Source organism: Ailuropoda melanoleuca, chromosome 1, assembly GCF_002007445.2.
Source record: "Ailuropoda melanoleuca isolate Jingjing chromosome 1, ASM200744v2, whole genome shotgun sequence".
NCBI classification, from domain to species: domain Eukaryota; kingdom Metazoa; phylum Chordata; class Mammalia; order Carnivora; family Ursidae; genus Ailuropoda; species Ailuropoda melanoleuca.
In genome coordinates, this window is record NC_048218.1 from 209335128 (window position 1) to 209349678 (window position 14551).

A 14551-nucleotide genomic window follows, 5' to 3' on the forward strand; every position below is an offset into this window, starting at 1 on the left:
GGCCCCACTGCCTTCTCATCACCAGAAGACTCAACATCTAATTGTATTGCTCCCCTTCTCAGGCTGCCGTCAAGGGCTCCTTGCTGCTGGTGGGGTTCCACAAAAGGGGATAGACCCTGCAGAAGCCAGCACCTGCTGTCCCCTGGCTCCCCCCACCACCTGACAGGACAGTTCACGCAGAGCCCCTGTCCACCTCTGCTGACACCCCCCGTGCCCACCTCAGCTCGGCTTTCCTCCCATGCTGTTTCCTCTGTGCATTGAGCTTCTCGGCCCGTCTCCATCTTACTCTTCACTGAGCCCTCAGCGTGAACAGCAATTTCTCGAAACCCCATCACTTGGTACAGCATAGGTGACCCCTGAGGACTTTGTGCTGAGTGAAATAAGCCAGTCACAGAAGGACAGATACTGTGTGATTCCACTTACACGAGGTGCTTCGAGTCACCAGATTCGTGGAGACCCATGGCAGACACGGGATCGGCAGGGGCTGGGGAGGGGTGAGCGTCAGTGTTTCATGGGGACAGAATCTCAGCTGGGGACGACAGGAAAGTTCTGGAGATAGTGGTGGTGTTGGTGGCACAACAGTGAATGTGCTCAGTGCCACAGTTAATTATACACTTAACCATGGTTATGATGGCAAATTTTGTGTCGTGTATATTTTTTCACAATAAAAAAAATCTTTTCCGTCATGTTCTCAGTGAATCCTTCGACCTAAGCTAGGGAATCCTATTACGTGTTCCCAGAGCTCCCCCTATTTCCATCAGAACATTTTCCTGGTTCAGTTGGTCTTCCTTACCAGATTGTAAGGAGAGCAAAAGCACATTCTGTGTCCCACCTCATTAATCATGGTGCCTCCTGTGAGGGGCACAGAGGAGGTGGTACTAAATAATTGTAGTGACTGTTGAGGGAATAAATGCCACGTTTCCAGTTTCTCCCACCAACCTGAATCGCTGGGAACAACACGATAGTGGAACTCATCAATGTGGTTTGATGGGGAAGTACCTAAAGTGTCAGACCACAGATTGTCCAGTGAGAGNCTAGGGCGATATTGTAGATACAGGCAAAGATTTTTGTACAAAGACGCAGCAATAGCATTTTTATTGTAATAAAAACAGATTCATGTCAAAAATAGGAACGTAATTAACGTCTCCTGAAAGGCATGTCTCAGAGATGCTTCATGATGTGGGGAAGCATTTTTGATATAAATCTTAAAATGGTATGCAAAATCATACATGTTATATGACCTTAGTTCTATTAAAAACTAGATTTTATACCCATGCATCAACACACACACACACACATACACTTCTGGGAAGGAATAAAATACAACAAAGTCTCTTTTAATAGTCATATTTTGTGTATACATGTGGTCTGTAGGATTATGACATCTTTCCTTTTTTCTACATATGCTGTAATAATGGTGAATACATGTGGCCCGAGGTTGGTGGGGTTTGCTGCCCTCATAGACAAGCTGATTGTGTGATCTCAGCCAGCCAGTTTGGTTTCCAAAGAAACCAGTGCTGTTTCACTATGTCCTCCTGTGGTGTTGGTGAATGTCCATGTAATTACTCCCGAATCACTTCACTCCAGGAAAGACTCGGAATTCCCGCCATCATTGGTTTCTCCTGACACCAACCCAGGGAGGATGGGATGCCCTCGGAGCCTGAGGCTGCTCCGAGTCCCCCATGATGGTCTTGTATCGATCGAGCAAACGTGCTGACTTGAAAGTCCATGAAAGGCATGCTTGCCATCAGTTTGGCTCAGAAGACTATAAACAGGAGCTGTTGGCTGGCTGGGTGGGAGGTGCACCTCTCCTACAGGATCGCATGAAGCAGTCCCCCCACTGCCATAAAGCGGCCACTAGCTACCCTGTCCCCACTGCCCAGTAGACAGGACCCCATAGGCGGGTATGTAATCTGCTCTGCCCTGCGGCGCTCTTGAGCCGTGGTCATAGCTTCCAGACCCCATGGGGAAGTGCCCAGTGATGGGAGCCATGCACCTGGGGGAGTCACAGCTCCAGCTTCCACCCAGTATATATACAGCTCCCCTCGACCATATGCAGGGTATCAAAAATAGCGTCACCTACCTTTAGAGTCCCTATCTACCCACACCAGGTGTCCAAGACAACAGAAACAAAGTTAGCCCAAAGTCACCTTCCATGCTGACGGGACCAACCATTAAGTTCCAGATGGCCCCCACAGCAGGATTTTTCAGTCCCTTAGCCATAGTTGCTCATTCCAGCTTGCTGCTATGGGACCTATTGAGGCCATTCAAAGGACTGGAGGTGGCATTTACTGTACGTCTAGAAATTAGAGCCATGTAGACACATGAGTCTGCTCAGTGGTGGCCTCCCACGGACAGACTGCCCGCAGCCGTCAGCATTTTGCTTCTTCACCAGTCTCCTAAAAGATATGCTGACCAGGCTGCAAGACTTAGAGACACAGTATCCGTGTTCTGGTGACGTATTTTTTTTTAAGATTTTATTTATTTATTTGACAGAGAGAGAGACAGCCAGCAAGAGAGGGAACACAAGCANATATCCGTGTTCTGGTGACGTATTTTTTTTTTAAGATTTTATTTATTTATTTGACAGAGATAGAGACAGCCAGCAAGAGAGGGAACACAAGCAGGGGGAGTGGGAGAGGAAGAAGCAGGCTCATAGCAAAGGAGCCTGATGTGGGGCTCGATCCCATAACTCCAGGATCACGCCCTGAGCCGAGGGCAGACACTTAACTGCCGTGCCACCCAGGCACCCCTCTGGTGACGTATTCTATCTGTGTGTAGTTTACAGATGTGAGTTAACCGTGCGTAGTATGTCCTGTGGGATCGGGATGGCCTGCAGCAAAGATGATCTGTTTGCTTTAGGAATACATAACTTCCTTATGGTGACTGCCAAGCCCATGGTGAGTGCTAGTCACTCCCNGCTTAACCGCCGTGCCACCCAGGCACCCCTCTGGTGACGTATTCTATTTGTGTGTAGTTTACAGATGTGAGTTAACCGTGCGTAGTATGTCCTGTGGGATCGGGATGGCCTGCAGCAAAGATGATCTGTTTGCTTTAGGAATACATAACTTCCTTATGGTGACTGCCAAGCCCATGGTGAGTGCTAGTCACTCCCGTGCCCCATCCAGACAGTTCTGTGTTTCACCCTATGAATCAAATTTCATATCCTACATAAGAGGATCTTTTATCCTTAATTGCTATGGAAACATTAGCAAAATTGTGCATGCTCGGGAAATGGGTAACTCAAGAGAAGAAGTGAAAGCAAGGGGAACAGCAACTACTAAGTAATCACTGCCCTCAGGATGGCTTCTCAAGATTAGGAAAGTCTACTGGGCCAATGAAAGGGACCTGGGATTATATGATCATGGAGAGTTTTCAGCTGCTGTATGGAGAATCCATGTTCCCCTTTGATGCTAACATGTTGGGTTCACTTTGAATGTTGAAATTCCTTTTCCTGACCTGGATAGTCATGAGACTTCGGGGTTAAACAATGCAGAAGCTGGAGGAAATCCTAGACATCCAATACGACCTCACATTTTATAGGGAAGGAGGTAAGGTTCAGCGAGCGACCCACACAAAGCTGGCAGCTAGCGGTCTCAACTAGAATTGAGGTTTCTACTGTGAGTACTGTGTTCCTTTAACCTCATCATTCCACCCTGACCTGTGTTGCTTTTTGCCAAGCACTGAGCTGTTCAGGATGCTTCCCTGGTGGCCTGGATTTTCCGGAACTAAAAGCTAACTTGCACCTGATTACAGTAATTATCTCCTTGATTCCTGAGATAATTAGCTCCCTCTCTAGCTACGATGTCCCCGTGAGTTTTGTCGTAACCACCCTGTGCACGTGCAGATATGCATCTTATTGTCACCTCTGAATCTGTTTTAGAAATACTGAGGGTATCTAACACTACAGATAAAAGACTAGTATCCAAGATCTATAAAGAACTTCTCAAACTCAATACACATGAAACAAATAATCAAATCAAAAAATGGGCAGGGGCGCCTGGGTGGCACAGCGGTTAAGCGTCTGCCTTTGACTCAGGGCGTGATCCCGGCGTTATGGGATCGAGCCCCACATCGGGCTCCTCTGCTATGAGCCTGCTTCTTCCTCTCCCACCCCTCCTGCTTGTGTTCCCTCTCTCGCTGGCTGTCTCTCTCTCTGTCAAATAAATAAATAAATAAATCTTAAAAAAAAAATGGGCAGAAGGTATGAAGAGACAATTTTCCAACGAAGACATACAAATGGCTAACAGACACATGAAAAAATGTTCAAAATCATTAGCCATCAGGGAAATTCAAATCAAAACCACACTAAGATACCACCTTACGCCAGTTAGAATGGCAAAGATAGACAAGGCAAGAAACAACAATTGTTGGAGAGGATGTGGAGAAAGGGGATCCCTCCTACATTGTTGGTGGGAATGCAAGTTGGTACAGCCACTCTGGAAAACAGTGTGGAGGTCCCTTAAAAAGTTAAAAATTGAACTACCCTATGACCCAGCCATTGCACTACTGGGTGTTTACCCCAAAGATACAGACGTAGTAAAGAGAAGGGCCATATGCACCCCAATGTTCATAGCTGCATTGTCCACAATAGCCAAATCATGGAAGGAGCCGAGATGCCCTTCAACAGATGACTGGATTAAGAAGCTGTGGTCCATATATACAATGGAATATTACTCAGCCAGCAGAAAGAACGATTACACAACATTTGCACCAACATGGACGGGACTGGAGGAGATAATGCTAAGTGAAATAAGTCAAGCAGAGAAAGACAATTATCATATGGTTTCACTCATGTATGGAACATAAGAACTAGGAAGATCAGTAGGAGAAGAAAGGGAAGAAGGAAGGGGAGGTAAAAAGAAGGGGGAATGAACCACGAGAGACTATGGACTCTGGGAAACAAAGTGAGGGCTTCAGAGGGGAGGGGAGTGGGGGAATGGGATAGACTGGTGATGGGTAGTAAGGAGGGCACGTATTGCATGGTGCACTGGGTGTTATACGCAACTAATGAATCACGGAACATTGCATCAAAAACTCGGGATGTACTGTATGGTGACTAACATACTATAATAAAAAAAATTACTATAAAAAAGAAAGAAATACTGAGGGTATCAATTAGCACTTAATACCCACGCTCCACGGACAAATGTTGATTTCTACTGAGTCAGCTGAAGTTTCATCAGCTTCTCAGATTCCAAAACAAGTCAAAGCCTCAATTAGTTAAAACCCAGCTAACTAACATCCTAAAAATTGGGGTACACCACTAACGCGAAAGATCCACCAACACACACAGAATCAAGGAAAAGGACTCTGAGGATGGAGAGAGATCCCATCCCGTCCGTCGACCCGCAGTACTAGGCAATGAAAATGTCTGTTTATTTAGATCTTAGGCAACACGAGGTCCTTAGTAATAAATCCATGCCGTGTACCTCATTCTATTTAGTAAATCAGGAAAGCAGAAAAACAAGGAAATATTTCCCTAATAAAGACTGAAACCAAAAAGATCTTTTCTTTAATTCAAGAATTCACCTGGAAAATCGGTTGAACTGAAAGTTCATGTTCCTCCAGAGAATTCCAATTAATTGAACTTTCACAGAATTTACTGTAACCATGAGTGTCTACCATATTTAATCAGAAGTGCTTATTAAAAAATCAAACTAATAAAAATGTGAAGTGTTTTGTAAGGAATAGTGAGGTATACTTTATATTTCCAGTCCTGTTTGTTTTGTACTTCCTGACATCTCTCGGGAGGCAGGCCGGAGCCACGCATCAGGACCTCAGAAAGTGGAGGAGAAGCTTCTGCCAGGCCTGGTCTCGCAGGGCGATTTGGCTGGGCTGAGAGCAGGCCCCGGCCAGTGCAGTGGGCCTTGCCCAGCAGAAATGAGCGGGGCCCGGCAAGAGGACATCTGAGATGGGACGTGACTCCGAGGGGCTCCATACCTCGGCCTCTGGGGGAAGGGGAATGTGGAGCAGCACTGCCTGGAGAGAAGACTTTGCACAGCTGGTGTGTGTTACAGCCTGCATTAATTTCACTACAGTTTTCAGACAAGAAGGAATAAAGCCCCAGTACAATTGTCCAACCTTCTCATGGCGCACTTGCTAATGTGGTTTTGGGGGGAGCGCGACCGCGCTGGCTCTTGCAAGGACTTGAGTTAGGGAAGAGTTTCAGGCCAGCAGCCCCTCTGGATGGCGTCCAGCAGCCGGGCATGTAGGAGGGACTGCAGTGTGCGTATTCCTATCAAATGAGCTCATGTGGCCTCTTTTCTGTCGGCCTTCTTCATAAAACTTGACGTGCCCCTGACAGCTGCCACATCCAGAACCCCCCCAACTCCTCCGAAGTCACCCTACCTCTTTTTTCTTAACATCTCTAGACTTTTTAGGTTCCCTGCCTTTGATCTTTAAAATTTCCACAAATTCTGCTTTCCAAAAGTTTCCTTTTTTGGCTGTGAATTCAGGAGTGACAGCCTTCTCCCATTGCCTAAAACTCTGCCCTCCCGCACTGAGGGACGAAGGCTGGCACAGATCTCGTCCTCGGGGTGTGGTCTGGATGGCTCCCCCTGCTCTCTGGAGGCTGGCTTGAGATCTTGGGCTCCAAAGTGAGCTGGAGGTCAGGATGCCAGAAAACCTTCCACCCCTCAAGTTCTTGTGAAATTAATTTAAATGTATTCCATTGAAGACTAACGTGTCTGTGTGCAGAGGTGGTGCGGCCCCCGGAGCAGGGAGGGTGGCTGGGGAACCGAGGAGATAGCAGTAGGCCCGGCTCCATCAAACCAGAGTCTTGTCAGCCGAGGAGAAACTTGGGTACCAGGGATGTGTGGTCCCAGTGTCCCTGTCGGCTCAGGCCGCGTGCACGAGGAGGGAAGGTCTGTCTAGCTCATGCTGCTGGAGCATCTCCCACTGACATAGGCTCTCACTGGTTTGTACACTGACACGCTTACAGCCCTTTCTTCATGGCAGTTACTGGTGAGGTCTCGGAGGAGAGCAAGTCTTCGGAGGGACAGGTGTCGCCGGGCCCTGTGGGTGCCTGTCTGTGACCATCTCCGCCAGCCGCTGTGCCCGAGTTCTGGGCAGGGACAGAAAATGGACTCTCCTCAAGGCTGATTTGTCACCTCGGGAAAGACCTGACGTGTCTTATTCCAGCTCCCTTGTGGAGGCCCCTGCCACTGGCCCATGGGCTGTGACCGCAGAGCAGGGACCATCCTGCCCCACTTCTAATCTCTCTCGCCTTCTCTGCCCGGATCTTCGTGCTCCCTCTTTCCAAAGCCTCTGAACATGCAGCCGCGTGCGTGTCGGTGAGGAGAGGCGGGCAGAGGGAGGTCAGCGGACGTGAGGCCTCCTGAGAGGACGGAGCCCAGCACAGGCTCCCAGGAAGACTGGGACTCAGGCAGGCAGAAGGGGAAACAGTGTCAGGTGAGGAGGAGGGAGAAGGTGTGGAGGAGGGAACACCTGAAAGCCCCATGGGCAAAGCTTTTGGAAGGGGCGTCAGGATCACGGGTGTGCAAGGACGTGGGGACTGTCTTCTGTTCCCAGTGGGTACTTGAGCTTAGAGATCCCACGGGAGGAGTGCAAACACACTTCGTCAGTGTCCTGTGCTTTACGTACATCTGATTGCTTTGGGAGAATCTGAGCATATATTTTTAAAGTTTTCTGGAAGAAAGAATCAAGGGCTGAGCTCCATGCCTGGAATCACAGGGCTGCTGTGGTGATGGCAGGTTTTGTTGGCTCAGCAGCCTTTCCACTGAGTGGCTACAGACCCCGGAGCGGCTGTCAGGCGCAGAATCAGCACAGACGCAGCAGGGAAGACCATCCTGAGATAGAGGTGGGCAGCCCCTTGACTGGAACAGGTTCTGAAAGCCGGCTGATAGGATCTGGGAGCTGGCAAGGGCTCAGGGCCAAAGAAGTCCAGCAGTCATGCTGCACCAGACCCAGGCTGACCTGAATAAAGCCAGGTATGGGGGCAGCAGGTGATGGCTGCTGTGTCCACGGAGAAGATCTTGATGACAGTGACGTTGTGACATCGCCCCGGGCATTTGTGTTCTGCTTGAGAAAGAAGCAGCCAGAGGGAAGGTGAAGTGTCAGTGTGGCTCAGACAGGCATCCATGGTCTCTGGTTCATTGCTGGTTAGGAATCACACCATTTGTTTATTTAACAAATCGCTATGAAGAGGCGGCATGCCACGGCTGTGGAGACCACAGACCTGCCTGAGTTCCCGAGTTCCTGGCTCCCCTGGCGACATCGGGCACGGCATTTCACATCCCCACGCTACCTGGTTTGAACCCCTGCTGCACCACTGACCAACAAGCTGTTGGTCAGGTTACTTACCTCCCTCTGCTCATATCTTCATCCTCAAAACAAGGTTAGTGCCTGTCCATAGCATTATCATAAAAACTGAACGACTGTTTATAAAGTATTTGGAAAATGAATGGCCAACGTATGTAAAAAAATATTACCCAAAATGGATCAAAGGCCCGAATATAAGAGCTAAAAATATATAAATCTTAGAAGAAACCATGGGGATAAAATTCACAACCTTGGACTTGGCCATTCTTAGATGTGACACAAAAAAGCACAAGAGAAAAAAAGAAAAAAAGGATCGGTAAATTGGACTTGATCAAAATTAGAAGCTAGTCTAGCTCAGATGTCACTTCCCCCATGAAGCCTCTCCTGATCCCTCCCAATGGACGTGACAATGATAGCAGACATGCTGTCGAGCCTGTGCTCTGTGCCGGGCGCTGCTCTAAGTGCTTCCAGTTTGTCAGCTTGCTCGTCACATCCCCCCAGGGTCGGCGTCTGCTGCCATCTCTAGTGATGGGAAGAATCCGAGCCCAGGCCACATAGCACACCCTTGGTGCTCCCACAGCCTGTGGTGTGGGCCTCCACGTGCAGTCTGGAGCAGACTGAGCTGGTAGAGTCTGGACCCCCATATGCAAATGTGAGCTCCTGGGACTGCCTCTCCCCCTCGTGTCCCCTTGTGTCGTCAGACCGCCATAACTCCTGCAGGGCAGGGAGAGCGAGGGAGACAGTCAGGCCTGGGTCCTGGAGTCCTGGAGGGCTTTGAACCTTGGGCCAGACGTTTAAACTCTGTCCTACAGTTACCAGAGAGAAGGCACTTCAGGTTTCAAGGAACAGAATGACATGATGGAGACGGTGCTTTAGGAAGGGGCCAGGACTGTGGTGTGTGGATGAATCGGGGGAGGGAACGACGCTTGCTCCCTGTGGGTGACACCAGGGGCATCAGCCCCAGCAGGCGAGGGGTGTAGCCTCCTGCAGTAGGGATGCTAATGTCTTTGCACCTCGGGGGCGAGTCAGGGACTGGGGCAGCTGCTCACAGGGAAAGCATCCAGGCACTCCCAGGGCTCCGGAACCGCGGTGGTGATGACCTGTGCGCTGAGCGGGGCGTGGGGAGTGGAGGACTCTGCCGCTCGCCCCAGTGCCTGCCCGGCCCCTGCCGGTGCCCGTCTCCACGTACAGAACTGCACAGCCCTCGTCTCCGACCCCGGGAGCTCCACCTGCTCGTCTGGTGGAAAACAGAAAACGTCTCCCAGGCAGAACACACTTCTCCCTACGATGTGTTTCTTTTCATTTTCCTCCTATTAAAAATAAAGCCAAGGTGATAAAAGATTTAATATCTATCACAGCACATTTTACTCACTCAAAATATTAATTGGCTGTGGTCTGATTTGATTCAAAAATTTATTATAGACTTAGAATACATAAAAGAAGTTAAAATTTAGTAATACATCTTTCCCTTAGGCAAACTCACACAAACAGCTACTGAAGTTAAATTAGTATGTATATTGTGTCTGGAAGTTTTCCAGCTCCTTCCTGGTGAAGTGAATCCTTGAAGCGCCAAGAGCCCTGAGCAGAAAACTGATGCTTGGTACTTNCGCTTGGTACTGTCAGATCTGCCATCGGTGACAGCCATCTGGGGAAGCTGCCTTTTCTGCGTTTTCAATTAAAAAAAAAAAAAGTTAGTATTTCCACCCTTTCCTGTGCTGTGCAAAATACCCTCTCTCTGTGGTCTCTTAAATGACACTGACAGTATTTTTTCTAGTCTCTTTTAAAAAGAAAAACACCTGGTTCGAGTCCTGTGCCTGGTCCATGCGGTTCAGTGTCCGTGGACATGGCCCCGTGGGCACGGAAAGCAGGGTGCAGGTGCAGAAACTTGGGTCACAACAGATCACAGACACTCTGTCGGCTCATTTTTAATTGCACATCTTCAAGACACATTAGGGTTCTCCTGGGCGACGGGTTTGCAAATTTTGGTCCACGTTGGAATCATGTGGGATCTTTCTTTAAAATTCTGATTCCTGGCTCTCACCCCTCAATACTGATCATTGGGCTGGGCTGATCCAGCCAGTGGGATTTTTAATGGTTCCCTGGATCATTGTAGTGGGCATCAGAATTCGAGAACCACTGACCGAGACCATCCTCTTCCTCCACAAATGGGTCACCACCACCCAGAGACTCAGGAACGGCTTTGCCTCACGTCACCCCTTCACCCACACCTGGGTTCACTCAGTGCAGTCAGCGGCTGTCTCCTGGCTGTCTCCTGGCTNACCCTCCTGGCTGTCTCCTGGCTGGTGTCCCCCACCACCCCGTCGTGAGCACTGTCAGATAACCGGTCCGGCCACATGGTCCCCTGTTCACGGCCCCACTGCCTTCTCATCACCAGAAGACTCAACATCTAATTGTATTGCTCCCCTTCTCAGGCTGCCGTCAAGGGCTCCTTGCTGCTGGTGGGGTTCCACAAAAGGGGATAGACCCTGCAGGAACCAGCACCTGCTGTCCCCTGGCTCCCCCCACCACCTGACAGGACAGTTCACGCGGAGCCCCTGTCCACCTCTGCTGACACCCCCCGTGCCCACCTCACCTCGGCTTTCCTCCCATGCTGTTTCCTCTGTGCATTGAGCTTCTCAGCCCGTCTCCATCTTACTCTTCACTGAGCCCTCAGCGTGAACAGCAATTTCTAGAAACCCCATCACTTGGTACAGCATAGGTGACCCCTGAGGACTTTGTGCTGAGTGAAATAAGCCAGTCACAAAAGGACAGATACTGTGTGATTCCACTTACACGAGGTGCTTCGAGTCACCAGATTCGTGGAGACCCATGGCAGACACGGGATCGGCAGGGGCTGGGGAGGGGTGAGCGTCAGTGTTTCATGGGGACAGAATCTCAGCTGGGGACGACAGGAAAGTTCTGGAGATAGTGGTGGTGTTGGTGGCACAACAGTGAATGTGCTCAGTGCCACAGTTAATTATACACTTAACCATGGTTATGATGGCAAATTTTGTGTCGTGTATATTTTTTCACAATAAAAAAAATCTTTTCCGTCATGTTCTCAGTGAATCCTTCGACCTAAGCTAGGGAATCCTATTAAGTGTTCCCAGAGCTCCCCCTATTTCCATCAGAACATTTTCCTGGTTCAGTTGGTCTTCCTTACCAGATTGTAAGGAGAGCAAAAGCACATTCTGTGTCCCACCTCGTTAATCATGGTGCCTCCTGTGAGGGGCACAGAGGAGGTGGTACTAAATAATTGTAGTGACTGTTGAGGGAATAAATGCCACGTTTCCAGTTTCTCCCACCAACCTGAATCGCTGGGAACAACACGATAGTGGAACTCATCAATGTGGTTTGATGGGGAAGTACCTAAAGTGTCAGACCACAGATTGTCCAGTGAGAGCATGGGGCAAACTGTGTGAAGTTGGGGTCTCCGATTAACTGGCGATGTAGGGATACGTGGGTGAGCCCCACATGATCCCAGCACTGCCTTTTCCTATGAAAGAATTGCACCAGGCAAAAGCAAACGAGGTCACCAACTTCAGATTTCTCAAGAGACCCTATTTAGAGCCACGTCCTTGGTTAACACTGTGTTTTCTCTCCTCCCGGTTAGATATTTATCTTCGAAAACAATATCTACTACTGCGCGCATGTCGGGAAGCAGGCCATCCGGGTGGTCTCGACGGGGAAGGAGGGCGTGATTTACAACGGCCTCAGTGACTGGCTGTATGAAGGTGAGCCGCGTGGGCTGGGCCGGGGCGAGGGGCGGTTTGTGGGCCCTGCTGCTGCTAGGCCAGGGGTGGTGGTNTCTACGAAAGAATTGCACCAGGCAAAAGCAAGCCAGGTCACCAACTTCAGATTTCTCAAGAGACCCTATTTAGAGCCACGTCCTTGGTTAACACTGTGTTTTCTCTCCTCCCGGTTAGATATTCATCTTCGAAAACAATATCTACTACTGCGCGCATGTCGGGAAGCAGGCCATCCGGGTGGTCTCGACGGGGAAGGAGGGCGTGATTTACAACGGCCTCAGTGACTGGCTGTATGAAGGTGAGCCGCGTGGGCTGGGCCGGGGCGGGGGGCGCGGTTTGTGGGCCCTGCTGCTGCTAGGCCAGGGGTGGTGGTGGTTTCCGTTGACTCCAGCTGCAAGTTAACCTCCAGTTTTGTGAGGTTTTGCGAGGTCACAAAGATGCTGTTGGAGCTTCAGGGAGCATCAGGCTGTCAGTGGGAGCCTCACCTGGTGGCCAGGTGTGCAGAGCTTTCCAGAACCCAAGCTCCTGGCGGAAGGGGCAGGAGGCGCTGTTCTGGGAGGTTTGCGAATGCAAAGGTTTCTCGAGCTCCTCCCCAAGGGGTAGGGTGCCTTGTTTTGCCTGGGAAGGGGAGCTGGAGAANCCTATGAAAGAATTGCACCAGGCAAAAGCAAACGAGGTCACCAACTTCAGATTTCTCAAGAGACCCTATTTAGAGCCACGTCCTTGGTTAACACTGTGTTTTCTCTCCTCCCGGTTAGATATTTATCTTCGAAAACAATATCTACTACTGCGCGCATGTCGGGAAGCAGGCCATCCGGGTGGTCTCGACGGGGAAGGAGGGCGTGATTTACAACGGCCTCAGTGACTGGCTGTATGAAGGTGAGCCGCGTGGGCTGGGCCGGGGCGAGGGGCGGTTTGTGGGCCCTGCTGCTGCTAGGCCAGGGGTGGTGGTGGTTTCCGTTGACTCCAGCTGCAAGTTAACCTCCAGTTTTGTGAGGTTTTGCGAGGTCACAAAGATGCTGTTGGAGCTTCAGGGAGCATCAGGCTGTCAGTGGGAGCCTCACCTGGTGGCCAGGTGTGCAGAGCTTTCCAGAACCCAAGCTCCTGGCGGAAGGGGCAGGAGGCGCTGTTCTGGGAGGTTTGCGAATGCAAAGGTTTCTCGAGCTCCTCCCCAAGGGGTAGGGTGCCTTGTTTTGCCTGGGAAGGGGAGCTGGAGAAGAAATAACCGCGAAGCTTGTGGAAGAAGCCGGTCCCGGTGATTTGCTGTCGCGAGGACATCCTCGCATGGTGGACATTTTCTACTGCTGGCTCTCCTCTGGCGCCAGATTCTCCACCTGAATGCATTATTAAATAACTAAAAATGTGAGTGGGAGGCTCTCTTCTCAAACATTTATAATCTGCCTCCATGCTGATGAGACTTCTGTCGTAACAGCAATGATCGTGTATTGATGGCCATCGCGTTCCGGTCACTGTTCTGAGCACTTTCTTATCTGTTGCCTCATTTAACTGTCTGTCTGCGTCAGCTCGGGCTGCTCTAAAGGGCACAGTAGACTGGGGGCTTAAGCAACAAGCATTTATTCCTCACGGTCCTGGGGGTTGCAAGTCCAAGATCAGGGTGCCAGCCTATCCGATGTCTGTTGAGAACCCACCTCCTCGCTCCTAGATGGCATCTTCTCACCGCGCCCACACATGGCAGGAGGGGGAACCAGAGATCTGGGCTCCTCATCCCCTTATCAGGGCAATAATCCCATCGTGGGGCTCCCCCCTCACGAGCTCATCCCCTCCCAAAGACCCCACCTCCTAACACCATCCCACTGGGGGCTCAGGCTTCACTGTTCACCTGGACACTTCACACCAGCTTTGGGCCAGTAAACAGATGTGTCTTCTGTGCCTGAGACCACGTGGCCCCAGCGACAGTTCACCATGCTAGGCCAGGTCAAGGGGCGGTCAGGGAATTATCAAGCCCAGGAAATACCATCTTCCTCCGTGTGGTGCATTCCTCGAGCCGGGACTCTGCACTGCAGGGCTTTATGGACCAACAGGCGTGAAGCGGGATCTGTAAGCTTAGCATCCGTTACCGTCTTCATCTCCCGGAGGTCTCCGGAGCATGAAGTTCTATGACTTGATTTCTTGTGTAAGTTGTATACAACGAAATGCACGATCACCAGGAAACAGTTTGATGAGTTTGACAGGTACACCCCCATTAAGACCTCGAGCATCCCATCATCCCAGAAAGTTCCCCTGAGCCCCTTCCTGTTCCATCCCCCCACCTGAGTCTCCCTTTCTGATGCCATAACTGTCCTGATTTCTGCAGGGCCTGTTTTCCAGTGGACATACCAGAATGGGGGTGCCCATCAGGGCTGTCCTCTCCAGGGCAGTCACCTCCCAGGGGGGTTTATTCTAATGTGGGACTGGCAAGGTCAGAGCACTTAGGATTCCAGGTTTTGCATTGCTTTCTGGGCCCCAGGACAATCGACCTGACCTGAAGGTTTTATTGTCATATGGTCCTTGGTCCCACC

The 14551-nt window shown here is 50.3% G+C and overlaps 1 protein-coding gene across 1 annotated transcript in view; it reads left to right on the top strand.

Annotated features, from left to right (window-relative positions):
• The window catches only part of DPP6 (dipeptidyl peptidase like 6), a 737488-nt gene that overhangs the window by 593967 nt on the left and 128970 nt on the right, over positions 1 to 14551 (top strand). The window contains exon 8 of the mRNA XM_034639891.1: positions 11897 to 12017. Within this exon, the coding sequence (XP_034495782.1) occupies positions 11897 to 12017 (121 nt within the window). The remainder of the gene's footprint in view (positions 1 to 11896; positions 12018 to 14551) is intronic.